This window comes from Trachinotus anak, unplaced genomic scaffold, assembly GCF_046630095.1.
Source record: "Trachinotus anak isolate AG129_WGS33_773 ecotype Australia unplaced genomic scaffold, CSIRO_AGI_Tana_v1 ptg000031l, whole genome shotgun sequence".
Classification (NCBI taxonomy): Eukaryota; Metazoa; Chordata; class Actinopteri; order Carangiformes; family Carangidae; genus Trachinotus; species Trachinotus anak.
Genome location: NW_027273882.1, coordinates 7,341,992 through 7,358,569, shown reverse-complemented (window position 1 = coordinate 7,358,569; position 16,578 = coordinate 7,341,992). Strand labels below are relative to the sequence as shown.

The window sequence follows — 16,578 nt, the reverse complement described above, 5'->3', positions numbered from 1 at the left end:
TTGACCCATGTTTGAAACCAAGTGAGTAGCCCTGCCCTCCTCCCTGCTGCCGGCCTCCATCAGCTCCATGCTGTGGGTCTGCAGTTGCTGACTTCCTGCGTCCCTCTTGTGTGTTTGCTGTATCAGAGGTCCACAGGTCCAGGCCTCCAAGGCTGCTGCCGGCGCCAAGAAGTACGAGCTGAGCAAGTGGAAGTACGCCGAGCTGCGGGACGCCATCAATACCTCATGTGGTGAGTGTCACGCTCTAACTTCACCACAGCAGACGGGTCATCGACATGACGCACAACAGTCCAGGCCTCATTAGCACATTTGCCAACAGAGTGAGACACTGAGCGACGCTGCAGATAAAAGGTTTACAACTCTGTTCGTTTGCTGTCACCAGAAGAACAAACTGGAAGATCACAGTTGTTTTGTTTCTCTGTCACTTTGAACACTTCAGTGATTTTGAGTGTCCACATCGACGTGGATGCTCCTCGTCCCCATGCTGAGTGTCAGATGGACATCTTTAACAGAAATGCCCACCACAGCTCACTTTTCACACCACTTACCTTTCTTCTTGTAAATGCTCTCATGTGGGAGTGAATTGCTGGAGGAGAACAACTCTTAAAAAACTCATCATCATAATACATCACAGTCGTGGCCTGTTTATCACCTCGTTAAACTAAATGTAATAACACCAGGTGGTATCATGGTTACATACCAGGAGCAGTCAACAGTCTCATCAAGGCCAGTTTAAAGGTGCCACTTGTAGCATTTTAGTGTTGTTGAATCATTGTTATGTAATTTAAAAATGAGACCATGGATGATTTGTGAGCTGCATAATACTGTGGATCAGCATCTGTAGATTGTTTAATAACACAAACATGAAAAGTTGTTGATCTTTCAAAGCAACAGGAACAGTTTGTGGTGATTTCAGGCAGCGAAAGGCCTGGGGGGGGGGGGGTTGGGTCTTCGGCTTACAAAAAACACCCTCACTAATAATACTACTACTAATTTTTACAGTAATTCTTCCAAGGTCACTCAGTTATTTTGAAAAATGTATTTTAATTTGTTGATTAATGTTTTGATATATGAAAATTCAGCTCAACAAGGGAAAATCTGAGTCGTTTTTCTTTTGCTCTCATCTCTGAACAGTTAATATGAAGCTACAACCAGCAGCTGGTTAGCTTAGCTTAGCATAAAGACTGAAAGAAGCACGTTTTAAATGTTGGAGTTTTACTTGTAGTGAAACAGTTGTACAGTTGGTTAATGCAGCTTTAACTTCTGTAAAATGAGTAAATACTTCACACAACAGAGAGATAAACATCTCTGCCTCCGTGGACTGAGAATGACTCAAAGGTAGGACTAAAGGTAAAGAAAAACGCCAGTCCACCACTTTCCCTTCATTCTTCTCATAATATTGAGAGTATTAGTGTGCATTGCACACTAAGTGCAGTTATTCCTCTGCTCTGGACCATGAACTGAAGGTGTTCTATTTTGTTTTTTTGTTTTTTTTATATTTGCTTTATATTTGCATGACAATCTCCCAGAGCCACTTATAAATAATTAGCAACACTAAATACAGCTGAGGGTCTGGGTTCTCAGATTCGTCTGCCCAGAACATTTACTCAATTATCTTCTGAACACGTCTCCTCCAGACATCGAGCTCCTGGCCGCCTGCAGGGAGGAGTTTCACCGCCGGCTCAAAGTTTACCACGCCTGGAAGTCAAAGAACAAGAAGAGAAACACAGAGACGGAGCAGAGGGCGCCGAAATCTGTCTTAGACTACGGTACGACACCACGACACAACACTACACAACAAACACAACACAACACAACACTGTTAGTGTGTTTTTTTCTTTGCTGTCAGCTCCCACTGTGTTAATGTGAATGTGTTTTTGTTTGGATGCTTCACTCATGTAGTTTTACAAGCTGCTGCTCCACCAGAACAGTTTGAGGTGTAATGTCTCACTTACCTCAGTAACAACTATAAGGAGATTGAAGCTTTTCTATAATCTCACACAATCCTGCTCTAAAGTCTTGAAAAAAAATCTCCGTCTCAAAAAAATGTGAAGGTTACACAAAATGTTCACCTTGACTGACCAAACTGAAAATCCGCCACAATTCACCCCTGTACGAATCTCTAAAGCTCATGGACAGGATTTATGTTTTCTCAAAGCTCGCGGCCTTTGTCAGACAAATACCATGAGTGCAAAGGTGTGTTTTCAGGTGTTTCTGAGCAGGGCCCACATGTGGCACCAGGAGATGTCAGCTTTTATTGCCCACCCCAGGGAGTTCAGTCAAGGGGAGGAGGTGTCAGGTCCCAGGCTGGATTTTAAAGCAGGACCTGTCAGATAAATGTTCATCTTTACTGTCCATCTTCACCAAAGGAGCAAAGACACCCTGAGGAAACGACAGAAAAGATGCTGAGAAGGAGCAGCGATACGTTAAGGCTTCAGCTTCATCATCCTGCCTAATGGAAAAAAAAAAAAAAAAAAAAAATCATAAATCCAAAGTAACAGGTCCCCATGTAGGCGCCTGGAGCAGCTCTGCATATTCCTGAATCAGTTTGTATAGTTTATAAGAACCTCACCAGACTTCACTGAGCGTCCTTATTGTTTCCTCCCACATTTATTCACTTTTACACTGTTGATATAAAATGTCAGTGTCCACAATGAGCTCTGCAGGCTGCACGGATGTATAATTACTTCTGAAATGTAAAAACACACAGTTTTTATTCTTTGATCTGAGCCCCCGTCCCTGACGGACAGGGAAGGTGATGCTCAGTGTCATCAGGACCAGCAGCCGTCATATCGGCCCAGTTATCATCACGTGTGTGGAGCGTGTTTATATTGTCATTGTCTTGTGTGAATCACTGTGTGTCATGTCTGTCAAACAACAACAACAACAACAACAACAACATCTCACTTGTGTCATTGTTGCTGCTGTGTTGCATCACTTCCTGCTGTGTATGTCTGTGTAACCTGGCATGTTTACTTTCAGATCATGCACCTCCTGTGAGAAAAGCATGTAAGTGGTCCTCCAGTGTGTAACTCTACTAACCACAGAGCTACACCCCCTCCCCCTCCCTGTACTAACCCCCTCCCCAAACAGCGGTAGAGGTCTGCTCTTAACTGGGATCAGGTTCTGTGCTTCGTGCTGCTCTGTTTGATGGAGAAGTTCCTCTTTTCCGCGGGAGGGTGGATGGGTTTCCATGGCAACCTCTATGGAGATGTGTGTGGAAGAGATTATTTGAACAATTTTCCGGCACGAAGCCGCCGTTTCGTCTTTATGACCGGTGCACCGGTGCCAGCGCTCGCCGCCTCACAGACAGCCATAACAGTTTGATAAAGAGGCGAGGTAATTCCTGCGAGCTCTTAAGGCTGCTGTTATTGATACTCCCACACGGAGCGCTTCTCACGGGAAGAAAAAAAAAGAATTATATAGAGAGAGGAGGACAGAAGGCTTTCAGGGCAGTTTGCCTGGCTTGTGTTTGGCAGCAGATGATTGTGTCACGTTTACAGGAGCATGACGGGAGGAGAAGGCCGCCGCTTCAGTCCATTCACTCCTGACTCTGTGAAGATTTTAGATACAGAACAACCCATTGAGCCTCATGAGGCGTTCAAGTACAACTACCAGACCAGGGCTGACCGCAGGTCTGTCTCTGTACCTGCTCCTGTCAGACATGACGCAGATTATTCAAACTCTGGCTCTGTTTGTGTTTAGTCTCATGAAGAAGATTTAGACAAACCTGGGGCTCGAGCTGGAACGTTTTGTGACAACTGTTTTAATAATCAGGTAATAATTTAACAACTTTTTCGAGATTCCAGCCTCTGAGCTGTAGGTTTCTCTGTATTTTGTTCTGTTGCTCAGACAAAACCAGGTAGTAATTGACGAAATGAAAATAATCGTTGGTTTCAGTCAAACCTGGGACTCTGAAGGAAGACCCGGCTCTGAAAGGCCAGGAAGGAAACTCTGGCCATATTTCCTCACTCACTCCTGGTGGTATCTGTCATTTTGCTCTCCGGGCTGTCCATCCCTCCCTAAGGCTACGTCCACACTACTACGTTATCACCTCCCGTCCTCCCTTTGAACACTCCAGTTTGTGGTGTTGTGTAGACGGCCATAAAAGGAGACCTTCAGAAACGATGATGTAACACACTAGGTCTCTCCTGATTGGGTCTTGACTACCTGTGGTGAAAGCAACACAAATAATGAAATATAAGTGTTACTGACCTGGTTGTCTTTGGGAGCAGCTGTTGTTCGGTGACGTTCTGGATGTTAACGCTACAGCTGTCTCTGCTTTCCTCGTTTGTATTATCTGCAAGCAATCAACTGAGTACAACTGAGCGTGGACAACCTGCTTCCTGTTTACACCAGCCCGCACATGCTCAGTGAATGGTCATGTTTTCAGGTGTGATCGTTTCTGATACGGAGCTAAAATCCTCGTCTGGACGGAAAAAGAAAACGTAGTATGTGGATGTAACCTCAGTTACTGTCACAACAGTTTCCTACATTTGTTCTGAACACTGCTGTGATCGAGCCTTTACTCTGGAGTTTTATCTATTGTTTCTACTGTAAAACAGTTCCCAGTGGCGTGACAGGGACGCTCAGGGTCCAGACATGCTTAAGAATCCATCTAAGGTCTGAACATGTTAAAGTGACTCACTGACCTATATCAAAATGTATATGTGGTAACAAATATTATTATATGTGGTAAAAACATACTTTTGCCACATATGTTAATATGTCAAAAACATATTTGATAAATTGTATGTAAATATATATAGTCCATTATTAAATTAGCATATTTCAAGGTTATTCAAAACATTACAACATCAACTCGTTAAACATAAGTGGAAATCACATTGACCCTCATCATATTTGGTGGTGACACAAATCTCTGTATCTGCACAATAAGAATCCAACTACCACCAGGAGAATGTGGGGTTTCTTTAATATATTTGGGCTCTTTAGAGGAAGGATTTACCTGGAACTGGCTGACTTACAGTATCATCTATCAGCAGTCTGGTGTCTGAATTGATGGAAGATAAATACACAAACTAAAACTCCAGAAACTCCATGTGTCAGACTCGAGTGTTCAACATTTCTTCCGTTTTCCTCGTTGGTGTTTCTTCCTCCGCCAGTGTTTAGTCGCTGATCTTTCATCTACATCAACATGTCACAGATACTTTGTTTCTCCATCAGCCTTGAAACCTGAACGCAGCTCTGGACCTCTCGCTGAGTCACCTCACGGTTCAGCCCAAGGGTCTCTCTGAAGGACGTGTCTCTCTTTCTGCCTTTTTTAACGTTGTTAAAGTTGTCGGTATGGAAGGGTGAAGGTTGTTGGTGCAGTTCTTTAAGGTGGTGCAAGGTCCGTTTTGTTGGTGACGGTGGAACGATGTGTTGCTCTGAAACAAACGGTGGTTTCATGATTTCAGATACAAATTTTAACAAGGTGTCAGAATCAGTTTTAAAATAATGTTCCTCTTTCTCATGTGAAAAAAAAGAGATTCTCATCTTTGGAACAGAACAAAAAAAAAAGTCTTTATTTAAATATTTTTTCTTAGTTTGGCGAAAATTCTTCTACCAGACCTGACTGATCTGTTGTAACTAGAGCTCCAGAGAGAAGCCTGAGAGAGGAGATGTAAAACTACTGAGATGGTATTTGGTTCTTAAAGCCACAAAGTGTAAAATATGGGACCTTTAAAACTGAAAAAAGATGAAATTCCTTGTTAAAATGAATATTCTGGTGCTGATTGAACCTGAAGCCCTGCGTCTCTTCATCATGTAGAGAAGCTTCCTTGATCTCTGTAGATCCTGATTTTACACTGCACTTTGTAGAAAGATGCAAATTGTGTGTTTGCTGTTTCACGTGAGGATGCACACGCATTCACAAACATCTGCCATGCTTCATGTCCTGCTGATTTCCTCCCTGCTGACCCTCCTCCTCCTCCTCCTCCTCCTCCAGCTCTAACAGCAGGACTCGCTGACTCGCACTCAGAGACCAGAGACCAGGGACTGGGCTCATTATGCAGACCTGATCTGAGAACAGCGGAACGGGCCTTAATGTTTACATGCAGCGAGTTAATGGGGACCTGTGAGAGGAAATGTACCCACTAAGAGCATGTTTGCTGATGTTACAACCTGGTTTGGCTCATAGGGATTCTCTGTTTTCACATGAGCTTTATTCCACTGCTTTCACCTGTGAATTAACAAGCGCAGAACTCGTGCAGGTGTGAAACTCTGTTAATGCAGCACAGTTAAAGTCTGTTTGCAGTTACAGCTGTTTTGCATGTAAATTGATGCTATTATTTGCTTTTAGCTCCACAAACCAAATCCCATCAATCTCCAGTAGATATCAATGAGCGAGATCACCTCAGCAACTCTGGAAATGCAGGATAGAGATGAATCGGGTTAATGCTACATTCACTGCACATCGGGAGAGAGAGAACGAGCAGTTATGGAAGCATTTGTGCATTATTCCCAGATGGTTACACGACGCCCTGTTGTCATCGCACCCAATACGAGGAAACGTGACTTGACTGATGAGTTGTGATTTGGATGAACTCACCCGTTAAGGCCGCGCGGCTCAGACTGACTGTTGAAAATGTCTGTGCTCACACTGCAGCCTCACTTTAGTTTAAAGGTGTCAACACGAGACTGATCCAGTGACAAAACGTTTTGATAACTCAAGCAACTCGTTAAGATAAAATGACTTCAAATTAATAAAACAAGCAAAGCGACAAATGCTCAGTGCATGAAAAATGTGCTGCAGATACAGAGCCACTGTGAATCCAACACATCTGAGGTTTTCAGAGGACACTACAAACTGACAAACCCCTCAGCTGTTGACAACAATGTTTGAAAATGAGCTAACGTTATTTATTTTTATTGTAACATTCAGGTATAACTGGAGATATGAACTATACACGGAGTGACAGCCTCTCAATATTTACTGACACATGAAGAAATTCACAGGAAACAGAAAACATGAGCAAACACACAAACACCAATTCAACAGAACAGAACTAAGTTACATCTCAGTTGTAGTTTCCAGAGGACACTAAACACTGACGAACGAGCTCATCAGTTATATCAGACTGTAAAAGCTAAAGTTACATTAGCTCGTCTTCCAACATCATTGTCATATTTTCTGTATTTGCAGCACATTTTCTTGCTGCCTATGTGATGTAAATATGGTGCTTTTTTTTTTTTTCTCCTTTGTGATTGTTTCATATCTGTTGTAGTGCACTGAGCCCTCAGGGCCATCGTAGATTGAGGAGAGTTTAAACCCTAAAACAAGCTGTAAATATCAACTTCTTCTCTGTTATCAAACCACCAAACGTAATTTTAAACATCTTTTTAGCCTTAAAAACTTTTATATTTTTTAACGTCTTTTATTCATGGATTTGTAATATGTAGTCACTGAGACACAAAGACACTTAAAAGCAGCATGTCGCTCTGCAGGCTTCCATTGTTCTGGAAATACTTTTTATTTTCCTGTTTGTTCTCTTTTGTCTTCTGTGATGTCGTCAAACTGGCACCTCTGCTCAGGGGCACTTCGGCAGTACAACCTCTGTACTCAGGTTAATGCACAGGTTCATGAACAGGAATGAGGCTGAAGTCATGTCTCCCATTAACTGGATCCCACGCTGCATGTAAACATGGTCACTGACTCCTGATTGGTCGCTCTCATCATTAAAGGCTTCTAACTTACTTTTTTCCCATCCAATCAACAGCCCAGCAGAACCCAGCCCCGCCCATTCCAGCCCGGCAGTACGAGGTGGCGATGAACCGGCAGCAGCGCTACTTCCGCATCCCGTTCATCCGGCCGGGTGACCAGTACAAAGACCCCCAGAACAAGAAGAAGGGCTGGTGGTACGCTCACTTCGACGGGCCCTGGATCGCCCGGCAGATGGAGCTGCATCCTGATAAACACCCCATCCTGCTGGTGGCAGGTCAGTACAGCGTGGACAGGTGATGGTGCTCTGATTGAACCGTCACTGTTTGGGAGGGAGGGGCTTAGAGAACTGTCGTGATACAGGTAGAAGTCATGATTAACCACAGGTATGAGGGACAGAGACAGTGGAGTAAGGGTGGAGACAGGGAGGGAGGAAGCACACAGAAGTGCAGCAAAATCAATGAGTCCATACTGTGACATCAGTGGAAACAAAGGAATCAGGAGTGACACTTCATCAGCCCAGTTTAATAGACGTTGGAGCTGTGACTTTGTGACAGAGCAGCAGATTCATCTTCTATGGACGTATTGCACAGTCAGGTGTTTCGCCGCCGGCCAGCTGTGAAGGCTGTGAAGCTCTGAATCATCCATCAGGATTTGAGAAGTTTCCCATGAGGACGCTGGAGTTCAGCTCCTGTCAGGTCTCATCAGAGCAGGACGGTGATGTGTGTGCAGAACATATTGACTCATGCTACATGACGTTAGTTCCCTCGGCTCAGAGCTGACTGTGGTGCAGCGTCCGCCGCAGAACCACGAGTCAGAGAGATGACATCGTTGTCTCATGACATCACGAGACAACATAAAGGTTGACCAGTGTTTTCTGCTGGTTTCTGCTGGTTTTACCACAGATAGAGACATGTTGAATCCATTCAGACAGGTTTAATAATGGAGCAGATTTATGCAGATGGAGTTCATTAGAGCCGCAAGTACAGGGCTCCTTAAAGTGAGGCAGGATTTCAACACACTGGGTTCTATCTTACACCTGGTGCAAAGTGCAACGCAAGTGTCTTTGTTTAAGACCAGCACTGTTGTCATTTTCATGTCCAGCTCCCATGTTGTTTAAATGGCAAATACACTTAAACCCATCTGAGCACCCCTGAAGTGTGGTCAGGTGTATTGTTGGTGTGTTGTTATCTTGAGACAGAGGAAAGTGACTGACCAACAAAAACCTGGTCTGAAGTCAGTGACACAGTATTTCAGGTTGATAAGGAGCATTATCAGCAGAGTAATACGCTCCTATAGCTGACAGTGGTCTTCAGGGATAAGTCAAGTGGAACATTAAAACACAGCCTCAGATGGTCGGAGCTTTCTTTGTGACATATCAACGTTGCCATGTGTCTGCAGAGAAGCGTTCTTTCTTATTATCTGGTGAATCCTCCTGTGTTTCCCTGAATTTGTCCTCACTTGTCCCCCACTATCTTCAAAATGTTCACCTGCCTCTCCTGTTTCTTCAGTGGTGGTGGAAATATTCAGGTCTTTTACTTAAGTCAAAGTTGTAATGAAACACTGCGAAATCCTGAATTGAAAATGTTGCCTTAGTAAAAATCAGGAAAATGTGCTTCAAGCATGAAAAGTAAAAGTGGTCAATGCAGAGAAATGGACCTAAGGACCAGTGATAAAGAGGATTTTACTGCTGAGTTACACACGTGCTCTGTGGAGAGTGAATTAACTGAACTGGAGTAAATTATACAATATTTTTGCTACAGTATGAACGAGCTGTGACTGTCGATGCGTCGGGTTGAAGGAAAAACTTGTTTATCTTCTTGTTTGTCAGAGTTCAGCTCAGTCCAAATGAATGACAACACAGGTACAAACACTCACAGTCACAACGAGCTGTAAAATCACAGATTGTAACAAATGACAAGTCACAACACAACACTAACAGATAAAAGACAAACAGTTGTTTTGTTTACCCATCTGTCTGAGCGTATGTGTTGATGAGTTCAAACCTCAGGACTTATTAGAGGATTACAGTCGTCTGAGGGCTGAGGGATGTTGTGTGTGGTCGCTCACGTTGTGGTGAAATAGTTGGTGTTTTGGAGCAGCTGTGGTACGTGGGTGAGTGACTGCCTCATATAACACTCAGCTAACACGTTGCTGGAACTTTTCATGGCCGTTACAGCTGCAGATGTAGTGAGTGATGCAGACTGGATGAAACATTCAGGGGATGAAATGTGTCCTCTGCTCAGGTTCAGACGACAGTTTTTAGTTTATTTTACAGCACAGCTGGGTCCAAACTTCACCAACGCTAATCTGTGGCTTCTCAGATGAACACTTTTAAACCTTGTTTTTCTTCCAATCATATCAGTTAAGACATAACTGTATTTACCAACATAGCTGAACTAACAGAGTCTAGGGCAACAACATGAGCAGTAAATAAGCAAAATATCTGCAGTAACCTTTTGCCTCATGCTGCTGGAGATCTCTGTGAAACATGTTAACTTGAGTGTCACTTTCAGCTTATTGGTCTTAAATATCACTGTGAGCTAGCTCAACGTTTAGGCTGTTAAATGTGAACCTGCCACTGATGTGAAGATGTTACTGCGCACGCTGAATCAAAATCTTCCAGTATTACATCAAGTCTTAACATGGGAACGTCAGGTAAAGGCCACAGTGAAGAATGTGAGTGTACAACATTACATTAGCATGTTAGCATGTCTGCAGACACTGCAGGTTGACAGAAGTCAATCATGTTGGACAGAGCCAAGTTTGTCAGATATTTCCCAGCATCCTTTTGTTTTTCTCAGCTCAGATTCGGGGCATCTCCTGCAGGGACAGACCAGGGGTGATTCAGCCTACTCTCTGGTTAAATCTGCAGAACAAATACTGAAAAAAACATCTCTGCTGGTTGTCGTCGTCATATTGTCTATTCCTCATTTCTCTTGGTCCAGCCTCCAGACTTTTATTTTGGAAGATCACCACTTTACTTATCTAACAAAAACAATGAGGATTTTGTCCCATTAAAAGTCTGTGAGTGTCAGATACAGTACAAGCAGGAGGAAAGCTGACAACAACTGTTCTGCCCCCCCCCCAGGAAAGGACGACATGGAGATGTGCGAGCTGAGTCTGGAGGAGACGGGCCTGTCGAGGAAGAGGGGAGCGGAGATCCTCCCCCGGCAGTTCGAGGAGATCTGGGAGCGCTGCGGGGGGGTCCAGTACCTGCGCAGCGCCATCGAGAGCCGACAGGCTCGACCCACCTACGCCACGGCCATGCTGCAGAGCATGTTTAAGTGATGGAGCCGCGTGGGGGGGTGAGGGGGTGGGGGAGACTTCTCACTGCAAACAAAGGGACGAATGCACCAGCTACCTAACACAGATGGCGTCTGAGCGCTCTGCACCAGGTTCTGACTGTAGGGAATCCATGCAAACAGTGATTTTGTCCTTTTGTTGTTCTCCTGTTGTTAAGTTTTCGTTCTTGCTGGCTTTCGGTTCCTCGATGGGGGGAGTGGCGGGGCGGGGGGGGGGGGGTGATTTGCAGTGAACCCTATGCAGAAAAATCATACTAAATGATCAGCTGGTGGTTTTCCAAGGAATTCTGTTCTCCGTAACATTTCTGCAAGTCTAACTCCGAGGCCTTAATACTACTTTAACAGGGTGTAATTGCCAGAAGTAGGACTTTTTTTTTGTTCAAAGCTGCCTCCCCAACAAGAAAACTTTAAATTCCTCTGTAATTATGCATTCCTGATTATTACACTCACTGGTGTGTCGCTTCCATCTTAACAGCTAGCTGGTGACCCCTCTCCTACTTAAACCTGCTGTTTACATTGTCTTCATGTGATTCTTACAGGGCAAACAAAAAAACTTGCACAAGGAGTTGTGAGCTCTCACCGAGAGGCAGTGCTGCATGAGTGTCAGATGATTCTTCCTGACTGCACTCGTGATTGAATCCAATATTTGATAAATCCTTTTTTATTTGACCTTTTGTCTTTCCAGCCGAATGTAACTCGAGACCTCGTTGATTTGTTCTTGTAGTGATTCCTTCTTTCTTCTCATCATGTGTGATTTGATGTGTGAAGCTAATGAGAAAGGTCCAAACACTCTGGACTTTGAGACCAAACGTGGCTCTAAACACGAAGCCCTCGACGTGTTTCTTTGGGCAGAGCAGTGATTCCACTCCGTGATTTTTTTTTTTTTTTGTTTAGTTTATCAAGCAAAGCAGAAAATGTGAATTAATTATGCAACTGCTGAGATGCAACTCCTCCTGTTGCTGCTGTTTGAGAGCAGATCAGTGCTGCAAAAAAAAGGCATTCACACCATCTTTAGTCTTTAAATTTGATCTTTTCACATGAGGAAACATAGTTTGCCAACGCAGTGATTCCCAAGGTAGTTCCACGTGTTTTTCATCGACATCATCTTTAAAATCTTAAATCTCCATTTGGCTGTTTGGTTTAATAAATTCACCTGATTCCAGAAAATGTCTGAAGTTTTGAAATCTCATTTTTCTGCTGTGTGAGAAGTTGTTGGACATGACGATGCACTGGTACTCAGCCTTGAACTGGAACATTCATACGACACTGAAATATTTTCTATAGCGCACGTGCAGCCGACAGCAATATTCCTGCTGGACTGTAAAAGTTTATTTTTGAATGAACAGTTTCTACTTCAGCGGCTCAGGCTTGTGAGGTTGTTAAGAGAAGCAATAAATTGACGTAAACTAATCTGAGAGATAAAAACAGGCTTCCTGTGTCGTGCACAGAAACAATTAAAAGACAATCTGCTGTGACGTCAAACATGTGCTTTTCACCTGAGGCTGCTGAGTTTGTTCCCGAGCTTTCTATTCCTCCTCTTGATGCTCTTCTCTGCACAACAAACAGGTGACTGGGATTGTCTGAAAGCACGAAGATTTGTCTCGTTGCAAAGCAGCTGATCCCCTTTACAGACGGCATTAACATGCAGGAGAGCAGCTTGAGATCAATGACTGAACGCAGCCAAGAAGCACTGAAGGTCTGAGTCAGTGCCGGCACAGACATGAGGCTTTGAAGATTGATTTAGATGGCCAGGCCTCATGTAACTATTGTCTCCACATATTGTAATGACTATATTTCAATGTTCAACGCGTCCAACTAGACTAAAATACACTAACTGAAGTAAAACTTTAAACAGACAATAGTTCAGCCCAGTTTCTACGTGACCTGCAAAATACCAGAACCATGCTTAATGTGTACGTTTGAAATTAGGAACTGGTTTCACAAAGAGACAATTACCTAAAGTCAATTTGTTAAGTCTGTTGAAGTTTTTTTGGGGGCTGTCGGGTACGACTCCAGACTAACTCCAGCAGAAACTCTGAGCAGGTAACAGGGTTGTTGACAGGAAACAGCAAAACAACTTACCAAAGATAAGATAAGACCTGCTGCACACCTGGACACACATCTTCCAGCCACGGGGGGCAGCAGGCTGAGGCAGATAAAGAAGGAACAGATCCAAAACTTAGAACACACCATTACTGGTAGAGACTCTGTTGATGACCAGTTGCACAAAAACATGTGCACTGAATGTGTGAATATATATAAATATTTTTTTGCTTCCGAATGTCGGTTCCTGTCGTTTGCAGCGGCTTTGTGAAACCAGCTCTCGACCTTTGAGGCTAAAAGTCGTCATCACTGTAACCGTTAGTTTTGCTTGTATCATTATGTCTCATAGAAACATGTGCTTACATCACCCAGTTACACATTTTCTAATCAACAACTCCGACTAATGCATTTTCTCACCTTCAGATGAAACGTTGTCGTTCGTCCAGTCTTCGTTTCCTCCAGCTGTTTTTCCTATAGTTCTGCTTTGTCCTGCTTTAGTCGCTGCTCCCTTTAACATCAAATACATGCAGCACAAAGACTGGAGAGGAAAAAAAATGTTCAATATGTTCAGCTTAGGTTCAGACAGGGTTACATTTTCAAAGTCTTGTTTGGATCGCATCAGAAAAGATTGATTTCCTTGTTGTAGATCAGAGTTTGTCGCATGCAGACAGGAAGCACATGGAAACATAAGATACTGGATCTGAAGATCTTGTCCAAAACTCTGTTTGCATGTTAATGCCGAACATAAAGGGATCATGCGCTAAGCTTTGCCCGATAACGACCTCAGTATTGGTTTTAACATCAGAGTGATGACCTTGAAATATTTCCTGAACTGTAAAAGATAAGAATGTCCTTGTTTCTCTCCACATTACAATCATTCCTCGGGAAACACTGCCTTTGTCCACTGTCATTTTTCTAACGCTGATCTCTAACTGATGAATAAATGCATTCCATGTTTCACTCACCTCTCTGCTCCTTCTTTGACTCCAGTTTGGTCATGAAAGCCTGTGACCTGAAGTCATGTTAAATAACATGAAGAAAACTGAAAACTCGCATACAACAAGTTTGTATTTTCAGCTATTACTTGTGAAACTCAGCACATTAATGAACATTTACAGTAACACCTTAAACAAGAAAAGTCCAAATACAGTTGTTGGGTTTTTTCTCCCAAAAGCAGCAACAAACATCAGTAGGTCTGTGGTCAGGAAAAAAGAGCAGTGATTTACATCAGCTGTACAAGAGAAACATGACGGGGACATTAGAGATCGACCAACTCACACAGCTTGTTTTTTTACATCGGAACGTCGTACTCTGCTTTCAGCCTCTTAAATGAGGAGGTACATCTCAAACAATTTACCAACCTTTTCCTGAGCTTTCACACATAAAACCTTCTTCATCAGCGGCTGAAAGTTTTCTGTTTTGGTGTAGCTCTTCTACCGTGTCAATGACAGCTGAGCAAACGCCCATCTACTGATGAATACCAAGTGATATGAATGAAAGTTTCACAAAAAGTAAGTGGACCATGAGTTGGGGAAAAAAAGTCAAGAGTGAACTTTCATGTAAATATGTCAGAAACTGTTGGATGGACTGTTGTTAAATTTTTTATTCAGACATTCATGGTTCCCAGAGGATGAATCCTACAGACGAGCCTCTGACGTTTCCTCGAGCGCCACCATGAGGTTGACATTTTTGGTTTTGAGTGAATCGTCTCAACAACTATTGGATGGATTGTCATAAAATGTGGTTCAGACGTTCATGTTCCCCTCAGGATTAACTGTATTAACTCTTTTCATCTAGCGCCATCATCAGGTTATATTTTTAATGTCTAATACTTTGATTTATGACCAAATACCTGCAACAAGTCACATTTCAGCCTCAGCTTCACTTTGTCTTTAGTGCTAATGATAACATGCTAACATGCTAAGCTAAGATGGTGAAACTGATAAACATTATACCTGCTTAGCCTCAGCATGTTAGCATTGGCCTTGTGGTGATTATCACTGATGATGTTGACACCCATCATCCTGTGGTATCAACCACTGGTTCCCAACCTGGGGATCAGGACACTCCCAAAATACACCTGAGCTACAGAATAATACTGGATATTTTCACCTCGCTGGGCCACAAGGTGATGCCAAAAAAGTGGTGCACCAATTATCTAGAGGCCATGAAACTGTCTTATTACCTTCATCTCATCCCACTGTGACTATGAGGTTCAGGGTAGAGGACGTTTATATTGTTCAGCTTGAAAAAAAATCATTGTAAAGTTGTGAAATGATTTGTGAGTCCACTCTGTAAAGTCATAACAGACCTAAACAACAAAAATAGATCCCTGATGCAAGGTCACATCACATTGTTTTTTTTAATCACTTCACAGCCGACCCTGAGTATTTTTAACAAAGACAAACCTATTCACTACAGAAACTGAGTCAGCAGACGTGTACAAAAACAGTCCAGGGTTGATCAATATCCACCTGATCGATGCTGCAGAGTCGTCCGCTGAGCTTCTACCTCATCTCGCGGCTGCAGACGACTGAGCGACAGTCTTTCATTGTGGCCTAATTGTCCATTTCCCGTGGAGAGAAGTTGTCTGATGTGAAGCTCTGAGCTTGTGCAGTTTGTCCTGAAAACTCCTCAGCTCAACAACATCTTTGATTTTTAACCAAACGTCTGAGACCTTGACAGGCCTCGTGTTCCTGCTGCTGAGTCCAGTTTCATCCAGTCTGCAGAGGAAAAAGTACGATATTAAAGGATTTAATTTTAATTTAACATGTCAAAGTCAGTTTACTGGTCATAGGGACTTGGGCTTGGAGATCACAGGTTTACAGAGATCCTGCTTTACATTAACTGGAGCTGGGGGGGGGGGGGTCTAATGAAAGACTGGATCCTACATTTCCTATTGTCAAACTCGGTATTTTTGAAGCTGCACATATACCAGGGAGAACAAGTCAGGATCTCTCTGCCTGCTTACAATCAGTTTCAGAGGCTTTTCTATCCTAAGATTTTGGTGTGAAATAGGATCAGCTTCAAACACTATTCTGGTTGAATATTAAAGGATAACTAATAGTTTAATAAAATAGTTCATTACAACTTTGTAATTTTGTCCAGGACAGTGTACTTTTATAACTAATACAAATGGACCAACAGGAAAGCCAGGTTGTATAAAATGCTAATTTCCCTCTAATCTACCTTTTTATTTTGAGCTGTCTTGGTGTCCTCTGAACTGTTTTTCTGGTCATTTTTAATCTAAAATATCTGACAAATAGTGACCCTGAGAATTTTAAAAGACATGGTTTAGGAAGATTGATAGAATAATCAGGTAAATAATCCTCTAAAAGGTAACCTTGAAAATTAATACATAATCTGGGAACATATTTTACAGCTCTGATGTCCTGCAAAAAGTGTAATTATAGAGAATCAATTATAGAGAAAATAGAGTCAAAGTTCAGGGACAATTCTTGCATAATTTAATTACGGAAATTATCAAAATATAAATGGTCAAATTGTACGTTCACTTCACAATAATTCAATCAGAGCAGCACGTCACAATAATGATGGGAAAAACAG

General features: G+C 42.8%; 2 protein-coding genes across 9 annotated transcripts in view; one reads left to right on the top strand and one right to left on the bottom strand.

The window, feature by feature from the left end:
- LOC139612448 (unconventional myosin-VI) overlaps positions 1–13,975 on the top strand; it is a 121,501-nt gene extending 107,526 nt beyond the window's left edge. For 5 of the 8 annotated variants that reach the window (XM_071468033.1, XM_071468031.1, XM_071468029.1 and 2 more), the window contains 5 exons: positions 127–230; positions 1,638–1,769; positions 2,983–3,009; positions 7,722–7,940; positions 10,755–13,975. In XM_071468033.1, the coding sequence (XP_071324134.1) occupies positions 127–230; positions 1,638–1,769; positions 2,983–3,009; positions 7,722–7,940; positions 10,755–10,954 (682 nt within the window). In that variant the 3' untranslated portion in view covers positions 10,955–13,975. The remainder of the gene's footprint in view (positions 1–126; positions 231–1,637; positions 1,770–2,982; positions 3,010–7,721; positions 7,941–10,754) is intronic. The other 3 variants (XM_071468034.1, XM_071468030.1, XM_071468036.1) reach the window with 1 other exon arrangement.
- An 86-nt stretch (positions 13,976–14,061) lies between these two features.
- Positions 14,062–16,578, bottom strand: part of LOC139612447 (titin homolog) — a 59,317-nt gene continuing 56,800 nt past the window's right edge. Inside the window, exon 17 of the mRNA XM_071468028.1 lies at positions 14,062–15,734. The gene's annotated coding sequence lies outside the window, so the exon portion shown is untranslated. The remainder of the gene's footprint in view (positions 15,735–16,578) is intronic.